General features: G+C 36.9%; 1 protein-coding gene across 1 annotated transcript in view; it reads left to right on the top strand.

Annotated features, from left to right (window-relative positions):
- The window catches only part of LRP1B (LDL receptor related protein 1B), a 631,162-nt gene that overhangs the window by 388,303 nt on the left and 219,230 nt on the right, over positions 1-23,629 (top strand). The window contains exons 8-11 of the mRNA XM_066553313.1: positions 12,490-12,712; positions 15,537-15,708; positions 18,161-18,304; positions 19,685-19,921. Coding sequence (XP_066409410.1) covers positions 12,490-12,712; positions 15,537-15,708; positions 18,161-18,304; positions 19,685-19,921 — 776 coding nt within the window. The remainder of the gene's footprint in view (positions 1-12,489; positions 12,713-15,536; positions 15,709-18,160; positions 18,305-19,684; positions 19,922-23,629) is intronic.

Genomic DNA, 23,629 nt, shown 5'->3' with positions numbered 1-23,629 from the left:
AATATGTTAGAATTCCTTTTTTCGTATGGTATTAATGGCATCAGCCATAACTTACTTCTTTGAGTTCTGAAATTGTCTTGGAATTGATAATAAAATATGTGAGGTAGTGTGGATGGCTCAGCTATAAGTTCATGCTGGCATAACCTAACTTCTTTGCACATTAATATAGTCCTATACTTGGCCAGAAAAGTATTTCTATTTTATTTTTCCTGCAATTCTTTCTTCATTTTTTTTCCATTTTAGTAATTTTCAGAAATTGTCTTTCTAGCTAATTCTTGTGGGGTAGGTTGGTATTTGAAACATTATTACAGATTTGGTGCCTGCAGCCATCTCTGGGGTGTACAAATCCCCCCCTTTTTCTCCTCATTCTGCTTGGAGCCAGGGCTGCTAATACATCTCTACATTTCTGGTGTTGCAGGAGAGTAATCAGGAGGCAGATTTGTTTGCTGGCTTCAAAATTGCTCGTGAAATTCCTTCCACGAATAAGGAAATCCAGGGATGGGTTCATTGTGCACTGCAGAGGAATTGTGGGGTGAGGTGATCCTGTGTGTCCCATTCCTCAGAGCCATGGACAGCCCAGGGCACACAGAGTGGAGCAGGGCAGGAGGGGAAGGGCTAAAGTGCCCTTATTTTTCTGTTCTGTTAATCATTTATGATTTGTGACTTTCTGGAATTCTTTCCATGCTGAACATGCTATTTCTCTACACTTTTATCCCCAGAAAACAAGGAGGAGTCAAAATCTCATAGCAGAAAATTCCTGGTGGATATGAATAGATAGATAGATAACCCAATAATCCCCTGAAATAATATTTATTTTGCTGTTAAATATCTTGGTAAATTTTTTCCCATGGTTTTGCAGATTCTCTGGGAGGAGACAGGGAATTTATTTTATTTATTTTATCGCTATCTTCGTTTGTTTGATTTCAGCTAATCGCTTCATCATTTTTGTAAACAAAGCATATTTTTTTTGCTACCACATTTTTCCAACTGCTTAAAAAAATTATCTAAGTGTGTTTGGAGTAGAAGTGGATGCTGTGCCTCTGGATCAGCTGACAACATCTTTAATCCTACAATTCCCACGTTGCTTCTTGCAGCCTCTTATTTAATTCATTACTTATGTTCACAGCTCTGTAACAAGCACAGTGAGTGTATTGCACATATGGCTTTTTCTAAAGCACTTTGTCATGCCAGCACAGGTTTTCACTGCTCTTCAAATGACACGAACTTCATGTGGGAAGTAGCAGCAGATAATTCAGTAAATAGGGATTATTAGAATGATCCACTCTAATGAAAAGGGAAATTTCAAACCAATGACTGAAATAAATAAATAGATGCATATTTATCACTTTGAACACCAAAATACAGAACCTCCAGCAGTTTACTGTTACACTCCAGTCAGTATCTCCATATCATTACATACCACCACATACTGAAACTTTTTTGTCTTTGTATTTTTGGCACTCAGTAAATCTTTTAGGGAAACTCTGTGAAAATATTTCCTAACTGGAGCCAAAAGCAGGAACTCCTTTTTAACAATTATTTGTATAACTTTTCTCTGCCAAATTAGAAATTTATTAAGTAATGTGGCAGATCATCAATGGGCTCTCAGCTGGGGAGCCTTTGGAAGTCAAAATGGAAATATTTGTGTTGTTTATGTATTTGTGTTACAAATCAGCACTCCTTAACTTTAAATCCTGAATATATGCACAGCTTTCTAGCAGCTTCATATTAGTTCTAGTAATTAGGCACTAATTACTAGTGGTATCATAAATAATTCTGCCTTCCCACTAGGCCTTGCTGCTGTAAATTAAAGGTTAACAGATCAAGAATAGATTAACAAAAGCAAAAGCACAAGAGCCTTCTCCATGGTGGAATAAAACCAATTTTGTTGACACTTAACTGAAATTCAGTTCTGTTTTGTAGTGCCTTAAGAAAAAATATCATGAAGATTTAAAGAGTTTGTGATCTCAGAAGGAATAAAACAATGCAAATACAATACTTCCAACCTAATTTCAAATATTACAGTTCTGTAAAAATCCTTCCTTGCTTTTTCTGTTTACTAACTTGATAATTTGTTGCCTATGATCTTTGTTTTAGACAAGACTTTGGTTTGGGGTTTGGGTTTTTTTTATAATTTTAATTTGGAAGTAGAATTTTGATGAGGAAATTACTCGTTTACTCAGTAGTTCATGAGGAAGCAAAACTGCCTATTTTTACTTACTGTCAAATGCCAGGATAAGACATGAAATTAGGTAATTCACTTGTTGCTGATGTTAAATAATGCTCCAGGTAGGAATTTGTAGTGGGAAGATTTGCAGCTCTGAGTCCTGCACAGAGATGTGTCACCACTGAGCCTGGTGTGGACCAGCAGCATCCAAACCAAACTCTGCGGCAGAAAATATTTGAAATTCATAAATATATTTCAATATTGAAATATTTCAAATCTTGAAAAATATTTGAAACATCAGAAATTCAGATGTAAGTTCTAATATTCACTTCAAAACTTATTATTTTGCAAAAAAAACAAAAAAAAAACAAACCCACAAACATTAGATAACAGAGATTCCTAAACAGGAGCATCGAAGTGCTGGATGAGAATCTTGGTTTTATTTCATTTTGTGCAGTTATGGTTTGGCTAGATATATTTTTTTTTTTCCTTGGTGAGCCCTGAGTATATCTAATTGCTGTTCACCACTGGAATCATCAATTGAATCTGAATAATTCAGTTTGTAATAATCCTGCAAAGTTTACTGCATCACCCCAAAGGAAAGCCAGGACACAGATCAGTTCTGTCCATTGCTGCCAAGCACGGGCTGTCTATTTTCTGCTGTCTATTTTCTGCTGTCTATTTTCTGTTCCACACTGTGATAAATAACCATTGGCACAGTTTAAACCAGCTCAAGGATTTATTGTGTTAGTGAGGTTTGCTTGTGCAGATCAAATATGAAATGGTTTTGCTCCTCTTTGGCATAAGGTAAGGTCATTAACTTGCATAAACTTAATTTGAAGTCATTTTTTGTACCAATTAGATTTTATATATTTATTTGAAATATAAACTTCAGGTGTTATTTTTGTCAGAATAATCTATTTTTACAGCCTCACCTGTTTCTTCATCCGAGATCATCTTGAGCTTTGATGTCATTGATTATATTTAATGACTTAAATCTATCCCAAGAGCTTTGAGAGCAGGGGCACTGAGGGATGTACCAGCACTGTTGCTTCCCACAGCATGCAGAAAAAAGCAGAAAACAAACAAACAAACAAAAAGAAAAAGCCAAAATTAAAACAAATTAAAAAAAACCCCAAAAACATAAAACACCCAAAAAACAGACAAAAAACAAAAACAAAAAACAAAATTAAAACCAACCAAAAAAAAAAAAAACCATAAACCACCCAACTAAACAAAAAAAACCCTAAAAAACAAACAAAACAACAACAAGAACAACAAACAAAAATACAAGAAAAAAAAAAAAGCCCCAAACACCCCTTAGATGAGAAAGAAAGAATAATCCAGCAGCAGCTCCCACAGGAAAGCTGCCAGCTTCCAGCTGTGCAGTGCTGGGATTTTCAGAGTTTGAAGTATCATTGCATTTAATAGCACTGATACACCTTTCCTTGTTGCTGGAAAGAAAAAAACAAAATCCCCCTCCCTTCTGTTGACTGCTAACTCATCATAACTTAAAATCATCACTTTTCAGGGTCTGAAGCCTTTGGGATCTAAAGTCTCAGTGTAATCCTGGCCTTTCTGCCTGGGAAGGAGCCCTGAGATTCCTAAAGCTTGCATACTGTGGATTTTTGATTAATTTAATGTAATCCTACATAATGATGATTATTGTAGCATTTTCTGCATAAGATGGATGAGACAGGTTCTAAAATGCCAGCTATTACTGACATTTAATCTGGTATAGGTCATCAAATACCAAGGTGGAAGAACTGTTTTAATTTATTTTTTCTCATCAATAATACATTTTAAAGAAATTAATATTGCAAAAATGTTTCCTTTTTCCATGGCTTGTCACTAAGTGGAAAAAAGTTGGTTGACAGAAATCACATAGTTGAAGACGAAGCATCCTGTGTTGTGATTGATGCTGGTGGTGTGGAAAACAGGATTTTAAATCCCTGACAATGTGAGTGGGCCCATTTTCCACATTTCATAGTGCCAAATGCTCCATGCAACCATCATTTCTCAGGCTGGGTTGAAAAGGCCATGTCTCAAATGCTGGGAAGAAAACAGCCCTGGAGAAGTGAGGCAGTGTTTGGGAAATGATGGCCTCCTGTGTCTAGACAGTCATTTTTAAACAAGGACTTGCTGCTGGTGCTGTCCTGATTTGCTCTGAGCCTGAGCTTAGCTCTAGGACAAAAGTTAAACCCTCCAAACTCCTCACTGCTTTAGCCTGCAGCTCCTCAGGCTGCAAGTCAGACACAATTTCAGGGATCTTCTTTATTTCTACCTTTATTGCCCTACAATCACTGAACAATTAATGAAAACTTTCCCCCCTTCCTCCCCCTTCCCTCCCAAAAAAATCCTATTTTCAAATTTTTAATATTGTCGCTTTTCAACTAAGGGAAAAGGTTATTTATTAAGTGGAAGGAGCAATAGAGTCTGACTGCACATAATATCTTGTGAAAATTAAATACCTTCAGGAAAAGTGCTGCATTTATTTCTTTTGTGAAAGAGCTTTGGTACAATAGTGAGGAAATCTCTGAAAATCAGTGTATGAATATGTGTATTCTGCTCTGTACATAAAAGAGTGCATGTAAAGAGTATAAAAGGTCACATGGCACCATTTTGATGCTCCAGAAATCATTCAAAGCACAATAATCAAAAATTGCACATTAAAATACCTATCTAGAGTTGAGTTTGAAGGGTAACAAATATATCAAAGCCTGAGTTGCCAATGAAGAAAGAGAATTTTAATGTTCCGTGGCAAAATTATTTCTGTGCATCTTGTACATCTGGTAAAGGGGTGGAAATGAACCATCTTACCTACAAAAATAAATACTCAGGATAATCCAAGGACTATTCATCATTGTGTTCCAGATTTCAGTATCTCTAACATCAGTGTATGGTTTGAAAGTAAACACATATTGTATAACTATAAAAAATCTGCTAAATATTTTCTTTATTTTAGGGGGGGGTTATATCTACTTTTTAAAAATATGATTTAAAAAATACTTTATGGTATTATTTAGAGATGACATTAAAAGTCTACTTAAATGTTGATATAAAGCCATGTAACATGGCACTTTGCTTATAAAATGATTTTTTTCAGTGGATCAGCACATTGATTTGGCACAGCTGGTTTGTGATAAAATAGGAATAATCAATGTTTCTTCATTTCTATTCTAATTGATGAGCTTGTAGTTGCACATGGAGAAACACATTTAGCCTGAAAGGGCTCTTAATTCCAAATTTCTGCATCTGATTTAAGTCTGAATCCTTACATTTTCAGATAAAGGGCAGTAATCTAACAAATAAATACTGATGTTCAGGGCCCTTAATGAATCCAGGAATAAATCTGCAATGTGTCTTCCATTTCAAACTGACAGTTATTAAAACTTTGCATGTATTTATGGAAAAAATGTGGCTGAAAATTAATATTTGATTTACTTACTAAAATTTCATATTGGGAATAAATTTGGAAAATTCAGAGAAGATGCTTTTTTATACAGAAAATTTCGTTGTGCATAAAATTGCTCAAGGTAATTAGATTATTTTAATGAAAAGATATTGAATTGTATGTAGACAGAAAGCAGGTTTAAGCAAGTATAAATTTGATATATTCTAAGGGATGCACTTTTTCAAGAATACATCCCATTGCTCTAGTGTTGATAAGGAAAAAAAAAAAAAAAACCAGAAAATTCTTGTGATGAGAGTACAAGACAAACTTTCTCTGCAATTTCATCCACAGGCAAAGCCTTGGAACTGAACTCCCATTTCTCAGTATGTTTGATTTATTGCTGTTATATTCCAAATGTGCTTTTTTTGAGCATGTACAGCCACAACTACTCATAAATGGAGCAATAAATAGAACATGGTAGGATTGATATGGGTTTATAACATACTTAATATAAAATATGTAATATGTAATATGTGTATGTGTGTATATATATATATAATATGTAAGATAAAATATTTCATATTTTACATATTCCTCTGCATAGGAAGAAGTAGAGCTTGTGTGAGAAAATTGCAACTGTGACAAAACATCATTAGACAGAAACTCAGCTGTACATCTTTCTATCCTGCATCATCCCTGCAGGACCCAGAGATGGTAGATGAGTGCACAGGGCAGGCATCTGCACTCTCACCCTGCAGAAAAAGCATATTTGGGTGGAAAAAGGAGGGGCAAACACTTTTAAGGATTATTATAATTATGAACTTTAAATATGTGTATTTGGTTGACATCCCTAAGACAAATAAAGTAAAGGCTTTTATACCCTCTGTAGTGGAAGGGATCAGACTTGAAGAATAACATGCAGGATTGCTAAAACAAATGTGGAGTACAGTCATAACGATATAATAAACAACCATACTTGATTGGCAAATTGTGTTCACTTTATAGCACCTGAAAATTCACATTTCTGTGTCTGTAAGGAAATGGGAGCTGGGGGGGACCTGTTAATGGCAAACCAATTTAGCTTTCTAACAGGCATATTTTTATAAATGCATGACAAACAGTTTAAATAGAAACAAACAACCAAGTATGACAACTTGCATCTTCTTTAGCAGTGAACCAGACTGGCCTTGATTTTAATCCATTCCCAAATTCTCAGCTACTTTCCCCATTTGCTGCTCAGGCCTCCACCCCTGTCGCTTCAAATAAGAAAACCTTTGTTTGAATCGGCAATTTCCCTGCAAAGAGAAGTGTGTTTCATGACTAATGTCCCCCCTGGGGGCTGAGTTTTGCTGATTTTTGCCTGTTGCTGTGCAGCAAGCAGTGAGTGGAGCTGGGCTCTGTGTGCTGAGAATGAGTTGTCTGACTGGGTTTTACTTTTATCTGCAGCTCGACCCTGTGCTGCTTCCTGCCTGGCACTAAATCTGCAGCTCTCTAGGAGAAGAAACCATTATTATTTCACTCACTGCTAGATTTCCAAAATGCCAGGAACATTTGGAACATATGTCCTCCTTTAAGCGGCAGAAATCACAGAGGAACTTTAATAGAATTTCACTCCCATGCAGCACAAAAACATCCACTCCATTTTTCCTTCCAATAGCAGTTACAAAAAAAAAAAAAAAAAAAAAAAAAAAAAAAAAAAAAAAAAAAAGGCACTTTGCTGGAGAGCCAAAGAGTTTCTAAACGCCCAAAATAGTGTGGGAAATTATCCTTCAGGTGATGGATGCTGCCTTGTGCTGGAAAGAAGCAGAGGAAGGAGAAACCCAAATACTCAAATCCAGTGGTATTTCAGTTCCTCCTCTGGGGAAAAATTTCCCTTTGCTCCAAACCTGAGAATTGCTTTCAATGTGTGTGTGTGTGTGTGTTCTAGCAAACATTGCTCTTCAAGTTCCTCAAATCTGTCTGGGACACTGAGGGCCCAATGGATCATTTATTACCAAAAATGGGCCAAATCTGAGGGTGACCAATTTCTTTAGATGTGGATGAAAAAGAAAACTGCTGAACCCAGAAACCAGCCTAAAAATAATCAGAGTTAAAGGTGCTCCTGAACTGCGCTATAAAGCTTATTATTAATTAAATGTGATGTCAACTAAATCAAATCCCATTAATTTTTTGAAATGCAGTAGAAATCAGAGCCAGGACTGTGTGGCAGTCCCCTTCTGAGAATGCAGTCAGTGGATCACCTCATAGCACAGGCTGCAGGAGAGCCCCAGGGGTGTTTTCACAGAGTCCTTTTAATGAGCTGGTTTGATCACCTCCTCTGAAGCAGGTTCCTTGTTCACCACAGTCCCCACAATTTCAGTTATCTTATTAATAAATAAGATAACTGAAATTGTGGGGATAATTAATATTTATATAATATATAAATATCATTTATATATTTTATAAATTATATATAATATATATAAATATTATATAAATATATAATATTTATATATTATATATTATCTATTATATAAATTATTATATATTATATATAATATATAAATATTATTATTATATATAATTAATAAATCTTAAATCTGGATGGTGCCACTCAATGCCAATGCTGTTCTCATTATGGTTCAAACCAATTAAATTGCACAGCATTTCTCTTAATTCCAATTCAAACTTTTTTCCCCGCGTCATAATCTTGCTCCTAAATTGGTAAAAAGCCTCTAACTTTTTGTGACTTGCTCATTTTGCTAAGATCAACTGAATATCTTTAGTTGCCTTCTGTCTTGAAAGTTACCCTCTCAGTGTAATTTCTGAAAATTAAACCCTGTCCTTTCTACTCATAAGTCCTGCTGAGATGTGCTAGGAATTATTTTACTTTATTCTAGTTAGGTCTTGTCCATAGAAAGATGCTTTCTTTTGCCTAAGAAAGCATCCTTTTTTTCTATATATGCTTTACTAATTTGCTTCCTATAATATTTCATTGGTTTTTTGTCAAGAAGATCCAGAATTTGTATTTTTGCTCCCCAAACTCTGATTGTTCTGTGCAGTGTTTGGCACCTTAGATGCATTAGAAATGAGCAGTTTTCAGTTATGCAAGTGCCCAAATGTAGCTTTACAGGGAAAACCATTCTTTCTCAGCTAGTTAAATAGGTGGATTATGAAGGAGGTGACTGAAAGCTTGGAAAACAAAAGGAAGTGATGAGAGAGAATGTTCTGGGCAAAACCAGTGGTGATAAGGGATTTGGCATCTGAGCTAAGGCAGTAACTATCCTACAGATGTCTCTGTAAGGAGAGAACAACAGATCTTTTGAGGCCTTCCTTACATATTTTTGGGGCTTGATAATGAAGGAAAGATGAATGTGAGAGCAGGGACTGGGAAGTTCACTGGCACTTTTGTCTCATGGCAGCATTCCTTCCCTCTGGAATTGGTTCTGTTTGGTAACATTTATTGCTCTTTTTAGTCAGTGGGTTTGTCAGGGAGGATTATTTGAAAAGGCTGGAGAGTTGTCATTGCTCAGATGTGCACAGAATAGTCCCTGTGTATTTATTCCTAGCTGGAACCAAACTCTCTGGAAAATCTCCAGCCATCACTTTTTAAGACTAAGTTGTTAGACTGAGGAGCATGCACGTAATAGAGGGAAGGATGAGTTTATATCAGCAGTGTAACAGAGCAGTGAAAACAGCAAATGTCATCCAGGGTGGCTGAGACTCCAGCTGGTGCTGGGAGTTGCTGGGCTGCTGTGCAGACCCCAGTGAACTCAGCTCTGGAACAGCAAACCCAGTGCTGGCCATGCCTGTTCAATCAGTGACCTAAAATTGGAATAACTGCACAGGAGGGCAGCAGAAAGGGCCTGTCTTATGAGAGGAGGAGATCTGCCTTGCCTTGCTTATCTCTGGCTGCTAGGCAGAGGGAAGGAAAGAATTTGATTTCCATCTTGAAATAGCTCTGGAGAGGAGGGCAGGTGAAAATCGCTGTTTAAGCCAAATAAGCTGCTGCAGAAATCAGTCTGTGTAATTCAGCCTGGAAGATATCAACATTAGTTGTTAGATGTAGATTCCTAACTGCTGGGACCACAGTGAAACCATTCTGGAAGAGTCAAAACAACTGAATACTTTTGAGTTTAATCCTTGACTTCATCAAGTCCTGCAAAGCACCAGGACTTGATGAAGAAGATTCCCCTTTTCGTTGTTGTTTAAATAGAGGCAGAATTCAGAATTTCCACACCTGAAGTCTATAGCTTTCAAAAGATAACCTGCCCAAAGTGCCAACATGTTTGCTGTTGTAGCAGCCTCAATTAGCAATCAATTAGCCTCATTGGCAGTCTCAGGAAATGAAGGCTGCAGTGGACTGAGCTCTCTGATAGCCCCAGTGCCCTGAGCTGGGCTCTGCAGGGACATGCACACTCAGTTTTCCTCCCAAAATTGCTTTGTGAATGGATAAAAGATTTCATTGCCCTCTGCTGAAAATGGAGAGGCAAACCCAGCACCATTTGTGAGCACAAAAATTAGCCTAGAGCTGAAATAAATATTGTACAGTGCATCCTTTAGAGCTCCCAAGGCAAAGGCACTGCAGTGTAATTGTGGGCCGACTTCCTGTGTTAGAAATGCACTTCTGCTTTAAACCTCACTCTAAAAATCTGCATTACTCATTTAATACAGAACTGCATTTAAAGATTACACACTAAAGCATTTAATTTTCTTAATTTAATTTTCAGAGCACTTTGATCGTGCAACAGCACTTAGGGAACTACTTTCTTGTTCTTTTACCTCTTCCTTTATTATAAAGTTTCATTTTTGTCAGCCTCAAGGAGAAGTATAATGATTTTTAGAGTAAGAAGAGTGTAATTTACACATGAAGTCATGATGACTTGCACAAATGATGTTAATATAAGACAGATATTGAGGAAAAAAAGAAATTGACTCCCTATTCCACAAAGCTGGACCAACTTCTTAAATTCTTATATATTCTTAATTCTTAGATGTTCCTTACTGGATCTATTTGCTATTGACATACAAACATTTAATTTCTTGTCTGATCTGAAAAGATAGTCTTGTTGTAAAAGCTAATATATTTTTGTTTCTTTTTAACTTTTATTTTAATCTTTAGAAATGTTAAATTATTAATTAAACCAAACACTATGCAGAAGAGCCAGTGTGAAGTCAAACTTCAGGTGTTTATAATTGCTGTGTGTCTGGATGTGTATTTACATAAATGTGTGTTTATATATTTATTTATACATGAGTGTCTGATCCCAGCAAACCCAGTTGGTTCTGTGATTCCAACATGAGCTTTATTTGAATTGTTGAATCTTGAGGTAAAAAGTTCCGTTAAATAACATAAACCAAGTCCCCAGAAGTACAGATTGTAGTCTGGAGTACATATAACATTTTAACAACTTATTTTAAATATATATAGGTGTTGGCCTTGTTATTTCTGATGATCTGAATACATACATAAATAAGTGTAGATACTGCTACATACACTTTTTTTTTTCCCTGTATTCAGTCCAAATTACTTTTGCTTTTCAGGCATGATTTTTACTTTGCAAATATTCTGTACTATGGACATTTTGATTTATGTAGACCTGGATGTTAACTTTGTGTTTTAAAATATATTCTCAGCATACAGCTGGGATAAAGAATGACAATGAAGGACAGGACAGGAATTCAGAATTATTTTGATAAATAAAAATCCCCATCAGGAATGGAGCTATCCCTCAGGAATGTTATAGGTAAAGTTTATTCTGCCTTATGGCCTGGTGATGGACTACATGACCTTTCAAAGTCTCCTCCAGCCCTATTTTATGATTCTGAGATCAATTCATTTTGGCATTTGACAGCTCCTGCACATAGACTATAGATTATTCTAATGCCTTAATTTTTTTAAAAAATTGTTGTGTAGTTTTTTTCTATTTTATTTGTAATTTTTGCACTTGAAACACTTTACCTCTACAATGTATTCTTATTTATTTGAAGACTAAAAATAAAGGATATGGGTTTCATTCTACGGGTTCAGCAAATAGCCTAAAACTGGTTTTTTATGAGAAGTTACAAGGCTATAAATTACTGCCACATAAAGATATCTGAAGTTTTATATGCTGTTGATCCAAAGTTATTCCCATTAGTGGTAATAACGAGGAGATAACTCACTTCATTTGGATAATGAAATCCTTGTTCTCAAAGTGGTTTGAGTAACATTCAGCCTGGAATCAGATTATTCTTTACAGCATGTTAAAGTCATGGCAAGGTGGTCTTCAGGCTGCAAGTGTAATTTGTTCTCACAAATAGGTAATCCTGTTAAAATATTGTCGGGTTAATCAGAATTGATTTGCTAAACCCAGTGAATGCTAATCAGGCATTGGGTTGGGGAGATCTTTAGCAGCAGTTTTAAGTCTTTGATAGTTTCCCATTATTCCTGGATGGAATGACTCACTGGATTTGTGGAAGCGTTTTGAAGCCTGAGCACCTTTCCAAGGCTGGAGACAAATGTACCACAGACTAAAGCAGCTCCTTCAGAAATAGATGTTAAAACACCTGGCAGTGGGGATCCCTGTATTTGCTATAGCTTATGTGCAATAACTGTTCTCCAGACAACCTGAGTGCTTTGTGCTTTTGTCACTGTTATCTGTAACTATCCTACCATTTTGTACAAATAATGGCTAAAAATTGATTTAAGATGGTAATTTTAGAGTGTTACATGGTGCATCTGTTTTGTAAGGAAATGTATTTAGAACTTCTGTGCTTTACATTTGAAAGATAATTCTGTGTAATTGTTAATTTGTAAGAAGATATGGTGAATTTTTAAAAATAATTATGGGGTATATGGGAAATTGAAATGACAAAGAATGAAAACTTCCTTTTTCCAGAGCCAGCAGGAGCTTTGCACTCTGCTCACACCCTTTAAAACTCACAACATCTTATTTTCTTTCAACAGCAAGCTTTTCTTTACAGACTACGGGAATGCTGCCAAGGTGGAGAGATGTGACATGGATGGAATGAACAGGACGTGGATAGTAGACTCAAAAATTGAACAGCCAACTGCTCTGGCACTAGACCTCATCAATAAATATGTGTACTGGCTTGACATATATCTGGAGAGTCTGGAAGTTGTTGACTATCAGGGGAGAAGGAGGCAAACAATAACTAAAGGCAGACAAGTAGGTATTTATTTGCAAATCAGTAAAAAAGTAATGATATCCAGGCATGAATGCACATAATGCTAGCAGCTACAGGAATTTCATAATTTTTTACCTTTTCAATTCAGATGTGTTAGAATTTAAAAGATCCAGCTACATGCTTTGGTTTATCTGCAATTTAGCAATTTTGCAACTTATGAATATTTCCATTCAGTGCCTCATTAACAATGCACCCTGTAAGTCACCATTGTTAAAGACTTCAGGAGGGAAAATCTGGGGTGGAAAGATGCAGGGAGATAAATCATTAATGACAAGATGTCCTTACCCACTCAGGAAGGAGAGACTAACAGGCACAATAATGTGAAATAGAATAGAAAAAGCTATTCACCCATTCAGACTAATCTGGATGCCCTTAAATCTTATTTTTGTTGGTGGCAATGATGCTTTTCACAGCTGATCCTGATGTTCAGAGTCATAAATACAAACTCTGGGACTGTGAGTCTTGGAGCAGGAGCATTTCAGTCCATTAGCCTGGAGAGTGGAAGAGTTCTCTGGCACTTGTGAGTTTTATGTAAATCCAGGGAAAATCAGCAAAGACTAAACTATTCTGGTCACTTCTGGACTGCCAGGTGTGGGGACCAAGTTTGCATATATTTCTGCCTGAGGTTAAACAGGGAATGTAAAAATGTGCAAAAAGAAGAAACATTTTATCAGTTCTTCTGTCATTTGTTGCTTCCAAGCAATCAGTGTTGAGCAAGATGCAACTGGTTAGACTGTTAAACTAAAAATAGACAGAAAATGTGCCAAAAAGCAGTCTAAGTGGTGGTTTGGCAAACCCCTTCCTATTTTTGCCAATCTATCCCCAGTCTTTAACCAGTTCTGGAACAAGAGGTCTTGAAAACTTTTGGTTTTTTTGTTGTTTTTGTTTTTTTAAGTATAATTTTGGATTAGATATTTTAAAAGCTAAAATGATTTTCAGAAGTCATTAAAAATACTTTTACAGGCTTGTAACAGAGCTGTACTTGTGTCATAGGAGAGATGCTTGTTCTTCCTCTTCCTGCTGAAATTTAGATGCAGAAGAGGATACTTTATCAAGTTCAGAGGGATTCTTCTCAAAACTAGCTAAAAACATGAAATCTCTGGTTCTTGATATGGATGAAGGGTATTAAGAAGTTCAACTCTCTCTCCCTGTTGTCACAAGTGGCACTGATTGTCTTTCCAAATGAAGAATTGGTAATTTCAGTATGTTTTGTGCTGCATATGCCCTTATCTAGAATGACTGTTACTCCAAATCACTCCTCACTAGTCCAAGGAAACAGCAGACCACAAAACTGTTCCCAAGAATTTTTAGGGACTAAAGATTATTATGTAAGTACAAACATGTCAAAGATGTGGTTTCCAAACAAAACTGGATTCTGTGTTTGACAGCCTTCCTGGCTTTCAAAGGACAAACCAGTAATGTTTTTACTCATGCAGAGGGTTGCTGGAAAGCTTCATGAGCTTTAAAAAACCCAACAAATTAAAAAATAAATACAAATAATTAGATCATTGTAAAAAGCATTGCAAAATGAGCCACATAGCTTTAATAGTTTTAATAAAGAAACTCTCATGGGAGTTAAATGATAAAGATTTACACTGAGTGCAAATGGAAATAGGGAAGAAAGGATTGTAATTCAGGGGAGAATTCCACACTTTGGTACAGATGTGGATTTATTTTCAAGGCTGTTTTCTTTTCCATCTTACTATAATTACATTGAATTTCTATTGGGTCTTAATCAAATGCTTCCAATGATATCAATTATTATTCCTTTTTCTGGGTGAAGACAGAATACAATGGTAAGACTTGGCCAACTGTGCTATAATTTCCAAAATGACTGAAATACTTGATGCACAACAGGGTTTTTTTGTTTGGGTTGGGTTTTGGTGATGTGTGTCTGAATTTGGGAGTGAAAGAGATAAGGAAATACTTTGTGGTGAGCAATTGAATGGTTAAAGTAATAAGATATTCTGCCTGTAAATATCGGAACATCTCCCAAAAACATTTTCTTTAATTTGTTCAGCTTTTGGAATTGCCAGTGAGATACTTTACATTTTCTAAATCTATAAATCAAGCACTGTCTCTAAATTATTGACCACTTTGTGTTTGAGTTGTGATTGTCTAACTACCAGCTATTAGGTAATTTTTAATCAATGTAACCAGACACATCAGAGATTATCACAATTTTAGAATTCACTTTTTTTGATAAACAAGCACTACCGAGTGGCCACCACCATATTCAGAAACACCAACACAAAAGGAACACAGCAGAGCTGACAGAATTTGTTTATTTCTTATAAAATATTTTCTCAAGAAAATATTCAGCAGGTATATCTTGCACCATTTGCCCTGATTTGATCATAAAATAATTTTAAAATGGATCAATTACACCTATGAACTGTGTTTTAAATTTCCAAGTTTGGTATATTTCTTAGTTAATAATAGTTAATTTATCTTAGTTACTGTTAGTTAATGATCATTAGTTAGTACAAATGTAGCTGTTGCACTTCAAGAATGTAGAAGATTTTTTTAAAAGCAGAGAAACTGGGTAATTTGTAAAGGAATTTAGATTGTTAAATAATTTGAATTTTCTACCTTTCTTGTACAAAGCTTTTCTAATTATAAATTTCAGACTACAAAAATGTGAACTATACTTTTAGTGTCATTTGTGTTTAATATTTACAAATACTCAGAAAGCCTTGTGTGCAGTTTATCACATACAATCCACAGCAGTGTTTGACATTTACAATCCACAGATATGCCTAAAATATTGAGCTAAAATAATGATACCCTTTGTTTCTTTTCCAGATTAGGCATCTTTGTGGTTTGGCAGTGTTTGAGAACTATTTGTATACAATTAATTCAGACAACCTCAGCATTTTACGAATCCACAGGTACAATGGTACTGATGTTCAGGCTCTTGCCAGGCTGGACAATGCCAAAGAGATCCGTGTGTTCCAGAAGAGAACTCAAGCAGCAGGTAAGATCAAATTTCCTCTCTCCAGAAAGCACAAAACCAGATAGTAAGTGCTAGTGCAGTCAAAAAGGTCCTACCAGAAAAAAAAGTATCTGAAGATGGAATTAAAATTTGTCTTTGTGCCACAACTTTGTGTTCCTTGAGTTTTGTGTGGTTGTTCCACTTTTCCCAAACTCCAACTCAACCCTTTCCGGAGAATTCGGTTTGGAGAACTGCCCAAGAGCCCTGCTCTGCACATTGTGGCACTCAGCACTCTGAGAATTTAACACCCTCAGGGTTGTTGGATGTCCAGTGTTGTCCACATGCTTTGGGTCTCAGACCTCAGAGATTCCTGATATCTCTGGGTCTGCTTTTCAGACAGACCCACGCCTCAGGTGGGCTCCCATCTTTGGGGCTGCCAAAAAGGCACAGAGGTGTGGGCAGCTGAGCTGCCAGCACAGACCTGGTGAGAGAGGGAAATTCTGACAGGGTGTCCTTGCTTTGTGTGAATATCAGCTTTGCCATCTGTGAAAGAAATCTTCATTTCCATCTAGAATGAAAGAACTCTTTTTTATCTCTGAATTTTTTGGTTAAACAGCAATTTCTGAGGTCTGTAGTCCTGTGTGACTGTAATCTGTTCACATCCTTTCTGTATGCAGAACATCAGTGGGAGATCTGGGAACTTTGTGCAAGGATAGCAAGATCCAAAATGTTTACCGTGACGCTTTATGGGAATGTTTTTGGTGTTACTGATAACAATAAATCGTTGCCATGACTGCTTAGACAGAAAAGCCAACACATCAATTCTCAATGTCAATGTTTCTAAACAGAATGACTGCTTCTGAAGAAGTTTGTGAAGTGGGAGCAAACTCTAAATTGATGTAGAGTGGGTGAACTAATTTTCACCCTGGAGCTGAGGACATTGATTTGCAGATGTCAATGCCTGAAGGAGGCTGCAAAGACTCTTTCTTTGCTATAATCATCCCTCTCGTACTCCTGAGGGAGTCAGGGAGGTTGAGTAGAGGAGAGACATGAGCACAGTGTAATCTTTTATTACATCCTGTGATTACTCCACTACTCCTTTTGTTTTGAATGGACATGTTTGTTGCTTGTCAAGATTCTCTGTAACAGCTGTCTCAGTGTGGTGAAGTTTCTGTATTACCTTTAACCTTATCGACCCTAAACCACTTGATTACTTTATTTTAAAAGAAACAAACCTGAAAAGCTTGAGGTAAAGTAGGAAGAACAGAACATTTTTTTCAACTAGAATATTCTTTTCTGGTTTAAGCCAGCTTATAAAATGTAAGCTAGCCTGGCAGGTTTTGTTTCCTCAGCATATTGCCTTAAACAGTTAAGAAAAAAATTTAAAAAATTAGGCTGCTAATACGGAACCATGCATTTGGAAATATGAAATCAAGGATAAGGAATTCTTTGACTTCTTCAGCTGGATTTATATCCCAACTGTACAAATCTGCACCCCATCCTGGGAAGTGTTCAAGGCCAGGTTGAATGGGGCTTGGAACATCCTGGTTTAGTGGAAGGTGTCCCTGCCAATGGCAGGGGTTTGGAATAAAATGGGCTCTAAGGCCCCTTCCAACCCAAACCATTCTGTGATTCTATAACTATGGAAGAATTCTATGATGTTTGTTCTGTTCTTTAGTTTCAGCATATGTGTCTGCCCAGAATGGTGCTGTCTAATGGAGTAGAAGGAATGCCAGACTGTGTGGGCATGGGATGCACTCTGTCCTCAGAAAATCCCAACCAACCCCACGAACCAAAGCAGCAAATGGAAAAGGGGAGAAGTGTCAGCTCCCCAGGGAAGCACTGCCCAGCAAATGCAGTGCAGGAGCTCATTCACAAAGGGGTGATTGCACACAGCCATGGGCACGATAGCCCTGGGCATTATTGGCCTGGTTTGGATACCATCTTTAAAAAACACCTTCCTTAGCAGTTATATGTTGTATTTCCAGGGATCCCCAACGCAGGCAGGAATGGTGAATCTGACTCCATGTTCTCAGAAGGCTAATTTATTACTTTATTATACTATATTATATTAAAGAATACTAAACTATACTATACTAAAGAATACACAAAGGATACTTACTCAATGCTAAAAAGGTAATAATGACTTTTAGCACTGATTGGCCAAAGAGTGGAAACAACTCACACCAGAATCCAATGAAACAATCACCTGTGGGTAAAAAAATCTCCAAATACATTCCACATGAGCATAACACAGGAGAAGCAAATGAGATAAGAATTGTTTTCCTTTTCTCTGAAGCTTCTCAGCTTCCCAGGAGAAAAATCCTGGGTGAAGGGATTTTTCAGAGAACGTGAATGCCACAGTTATATTCTGTGGAAAGATTTCTTGTGACACAAACCCCCTTTCCCTGTGTTTTCCCTCTGTCTTACCTCTCCCCATGCTGATGTAATTGCCTTGCCTTCAATGATGTGAGCTGTTTTCCCCTCGCCGTAGTCAGAAGCCACGCGTGTGAGTTGGATCCATCTGGGATGCCGGGGGGATGCTCCCACATCTGCCTGCTCAGCAGCAGCCACAAAGCAAGGACCTGTCGCTGCAGGACTGGCTTCATCCTGGGGAGTGATGGCAGGTCATGCAAAAGTATGTCCTTGAGGTCACAGGCTGCCAGCCAGGAATAGTCCAGGGGATGGTTCTGGGTGTTCTCTAGCAAATCACATGGGCTGCTTTGGGGTAGAGTTTGTTTCAAGTTAAATGTGTGAGACAGTATTTTTTGGTGAAATTCAAATATTTATTAATTCTTATCTATATTACCTGGAATGCTCAAAGAACAATAACATTATCACAAGCTTTGCATCAATCAGCCTCACTCTTTATTTATTTGCCACGGCTTTTCACAGCACACAGGTACTGCTACAATTTCCACCCATACAATCAACGTGGAGCACAAAAGCAGAACATTCATGTGAACAAGTCAAGCTTTTTCTCAGAATACCCTGTGAAAACAAATGTGATTTGTGCAGCTGTGGTTATACCTGAGGTTACATGTGCACAACCTGTTGGTCACCTACAGCCAACAGGAGTTTTGGGGAATGCCTGGTTTTTGCCTGGTTTTGATTTAGTTCAGATAAAAGACATGCAGTTAGATACTCTGATGTTGGTAGATGGATTTATTTGACCTCATTCAAACCTGATGCAGTTTTCACTGACAGTTCCATCAAAAAAACCTGAGAGCCTGCAGGAAAAATATAGAGAGAATTTTAAGAGGTATATTGATATCATGAATGCTCTCAGGATAAGTTTCTTTAAGGAAAGAAAATCACTTTGCTAAGCTCCAGTTGTTTGTAATAAGCTTAATTATTTAAATTGTAAAAATCTTAGAAATATGAACTTTTGATATCCATGTTTTCTACCTCAGCTGGAAAGAACAGAGTATGTTGGTTTGTTTTATTCTTTTCAATCTTAATGAAATTTTATCTTTTTTTTTGTTTGATTCCGAGAAACTTTGGGTGGAAAAAAAACGTTTTGTATATGCTGGCCTTCATGGTGTTGTTAGATTTTAAGATTACTTCAGTCGCGGTCTACATTACCTTGATAGATCCTAATGAATTGTAAAATTAAATGTCTACAGTAATTTTTACATAATTGTAAAATTATATGTCCACTTCACAGCAGATGCAAAGTTATTCTGTGATTCACAACTGCTTTTTCAGTGTGAACTTGTACACAAAAAAAAAGAATTAGATGTATGCAGCTCACTGAATTAACTTGTATTTTGAATAAGGTAATGGAATTAGCTATTTTTTCCTTGGTTTGTTTTTTTTTTTTCCATTTTTGGGGGTTTTGTTTGTTTGTTTGTTTTTTTAATCTAGATACCTTCAGAATATATTTAGTTTAATTTTCGGTATCGAATAAGGCTCCTGCTCCCCACTAATTATGCCAGTTAATTAAACAGGGACATTATGCACTGTGAAGAAGATTAGGCAGCATCAGTTGTTTATGTTTGTAATCTTTCTTTTGCAGGACCAAAGAATGAATTGTTTCTTTTTTATGGGAAGGGACGGCCAGGAATAATCCGGGGAATGGACCTGAATACCAAAATGTCAGATGAGTACATGATCCCCATCGAGAACCTGGTCAATCCTCGTGCTCTGGACTTCCACGCTGAAACCAATTACATTTACTTTGCTGATACCACCAGTTTCCTGATAGGACGACAGAAAATTGATGGCACAGAGAGAGAAACAATCCTCAAAGATGGTGGGTGATGCTCCATGGTGGTGACATTCAGAGGTGCTCACTACCAAGAAGTGGAACTGGTATTTGCAGATAATTTAAAGGGTTTTTTGAGTCCCCCGTGGAAAACAGACACAAATTTGACCTTGAACAGAATTGGAGATACTTTTTTACAGCCTCCTGTTTTTTCTTTTTTTTCCTGAGGGCAGAAATGTAAAGTCTGGTTAAGTGACTCTGTTGTGAATTCTTAACTGTGTCCATTTAAGCTCACCACTGGTGAGTAATTCCAATTTCTCCACTGTGTCCTTCCACTAGCTGGATATTTGTTGAGCCATCCCAAATCCTTGCAGACTTTTTAAGACTTCTTCACTCCAGCCTGCATCACACTGTGGATTCTGGAGCTTATTCAAGTAGTTTGGCAGAATGAGACCGTCTGTAGTGCTTGAAAACTCATTAGGAAAAAAGCATTGTCTTTCCTGATGCATTTTCCATTGTGAGTGTGGAAGCAACAGTTAGACCTAAACATTTATTAGAACCTTAATTAAGATGCTTGTAACATTTATTATAGCAATAAGAGAAAATGCCAGCAAGTCTTTAGTTTCCACATCTCCCACTACACTGAATCTCCTTGTTTTAGAATCATATCTCATCACACCAAATGTTGTTGTAGTGAAAAAATCTTCCAGTTTGTCAATTTATATTTTGCTTTCCTTTATGGACCCTTCTCTGAAATATTGCTTCAGCAGGAGGTAGCAACTGCCTCAGCTGCAATTCATTCTACAGTAATTATTTTCTGGTCCTCAATCTAAGAAGAAGCATAAATATTCATCTTAGCCTTCAGAGAGCTTAGTATATTTACTTGTGAATGGAAGCTCAGGACAGTGAAAGTAACTAAAATACCATTGTTTCAGCAGAGGGATGTTCACTCCCTGTCATTCATAAGGCATGTTTTAATGCACACTTCTGAGGAGCCATCTCCTCTGTGCAATGATATGATGCTCTTTTAGTGTAAGGTCTCTCCTCAGAGTCTGCACAAAGATCCCTTCAGCAGCAGTTGCAAGGAATAGTGACAGGCTCTTTACCCTGCTCTGGTGAATGGTTAATAAAGGGCATTTGCCTCAGAAAATAACAAATACTCAGCCGTCAGTCTGGTAATTCTTCATTTCACTGCCAGCACGGGAATGGATAATGTACATCTCACATCTTCCATTGCTGACTTTCCTTTCCTAACTGTGCATTTCATTTGACAGGGAAGTAGTTCAAATGTGGAGTAGAGGAAGGAGCAGGAAATATGTAAATCAAAGCATTATAGAGGAGCAGCAAGGAGCATCCTGGCTGAGAGGTGTCAGACAGATTGGAGTCAGACAGTCAGGGTCAAACAGGTTGGGATTGGCCTAGTGAAACATGAATAAACTTTGTATGCCAAACCAGAAAATTGGTATTATTCCTGTAAATAATGATTAAGTGCAGTGTCTACTCTTTATAAGTACAAGATAGCAAAAATATTAATGCAGTACTGAAAGAGATGTGGATTATCTATGGTTTATTTTTGGTGATTCTATTTGCAAAGACCAAAAATATGTCACTGTCAGTCTCCCCTTTCCCAGGAGCTTACATTGTTAGTTCTAACTTGGTGTAGTTTCATAACTTTTAAGTATTTTTAAAGAACATTTGTTAATGTATTTTTCATGATTTAAAAAATTAATATGGCCTCCAGCCCTAACACCTCAGCTTTTATTCTTGTCAACTCTCACAGACTCAGCAGGGACAGATTAAATCATTCCTTGGTGGAAGGCTACTACAGAAAATCAGGTGTGTCAGGAGGTGGTGTAATATTTGCTTTGAACAGCATGCTGCTAAGAACTTCTAGCTGTGGTAGGTGCCACTTCTCAGATTAGAAGTTGCCTTTTTTTGGTGGCTATCAGGTTTTTTTTGAGAATATATACACTTGTTCAGACAGCATTGCAGCTCAGATAATTACAGTTTACCTACATGAGAGCCTGATCCTACAGCTGTTGACTGGGAATTGAGATCACTGAGCACCTCACACTGCTGGAGTTTGATTTCCCATATAGTTTCAGCTGTGATTTCTGTTTCTTCACTTTGGGAAGCAAACTGCTGGGTAGTGTTGATAACAATTTGACAGCCCGCAGCACAGCCTGGCTTAGAGCTGGTGGCACAGCTGCAGCAGTACTGTACTTCCACCAGCAACAAGAATTATAATTAACCTTTCAAACTTGCATGTAAAATCAGTCTTTTACATTAAAAATGGGGGAAAAAAAACCCCAACCAGACAATTTAATGTCTGTGTTTTTAAATACCACTGACATTTTTAAATGGATCTAAATACTGTTCACTTAACATAAACACAAGCTCAGGGTTTTTTATTTGTTTTTTGTACCCCTAATGTTTTCTTTTTTGGGGGGTTGCTATGACACTAAAATTCTTGTAACATTTACTTGTAAATATTATTCAAGATTTGTTGACCTGTTGCTTAAACAAGGCCACAGTAAGTCTGTAACACTCTTTGGAAGCTGTTTAGATTGTTGGTTTATAGAAGAATTATTCCCCATCAGGTTTTATGTCAATCTAGCATTTGTGGCACTATTTATTACACATGGTATTGGTGAGCTTGGCCATTCTGTACCAAATCACATATTGTGCCCATTCTCTGTTTCATACTGAAAAGCAGTGTGGCAAACTGCTGCCTCTAGAACTGTTTTTAAAAACCTCCCATCTACATTTGGAGTGCTCATATTAGTGTTGGTAGGAAAATTCTGGTGGAAATTCCAGAGTTACAAATGTTAACTTTTCAATTAGCAAGTGGAGAATGATCACTTTTTATTACCTCATCCCTTTTATGCTGAAAGGGCTTTACTGCAGAAGGACTGAATTCCTGTAGTCAAATCAAGACAAGAATGGCAGAATGACCATTGTTTTCTTCCTGTTTACTACTTGATGTGAAACCCATGTGAAGAGTCATTAATGTATTTAAAGCTTTTAGTGAAATAAAAGTGAATTTTCAATTATAACTCCACCAAACCAATGCAATTTATCTCTATAGGGTCGTGCTGTAGAATTCTCCTAAAAAAACCCCAAACTTTCTGATATATTTAGTATCTAGTTACCATGAAGGGGTTTTTTTTGACTAAATTATATATTGTTTAGAGTCACATTTGCCCCAAAATTCCTGCAGAACCAAGGTAGCTCAAAGGCAGTATTACACGAAGCTGAATAGATGTGGAGCAAAAGTCTTGTCAGTTTTAGGAGGTATCCAGCATTCTAATCTAACAGTTTTGCTGCTGATACCAATACAGCCCATATTTGGCCTGGTTTGACTCCCAAAGAAGCAAAGCAATCAGCAAATATTTTCCTGAAAAATATGATCTTATTAATATAAAAATCTGATCTTATTAGTATAAAAACTGTGTTCAGCTCAAATTGCCCATATCAGAGAGGATAAAAATAAAATGGGTTTTGAACAAATAGCTCCTTGTCCTCAAGCTTGATTTTACTCATGTCAGTGGTTTCTTGAGCAAAACCAGAGCAAAATCTGCTGAGGCCCCTCAGAGCCCAATAGGACATTTCTTGCACAGCTCAAGTTTCTCTCTGTGTTGCCTGTTCTGTTCAGCAGCTTTTTGGTTTTGGTGTTTTGTTTTTTGTTTTTTGTTTTTTTTTTTTCTCTAGGCCTTGGGCTCTAGATCCTTGGCTTGGTTAAATTCTCTCTTCTTT

Source organism: Molothrus aeneus, chromosome 7 (assembly GCF_037042795.1).
Source record: "Molothrus aeneus isolate 106 chromosome 7, BPBGC_Maene_1.0, whole genome shotgun sequence".
NCBI lineage: Eukaryota > Metazoa > Chordata > Aves > Passeriformes > Icteridae > Molothrus > Molothrus aeneus.
Note: the sequence above shows the minus strand (reverse complement) of the source record. Positions and strands in the feature narration are given on the sequence as shown.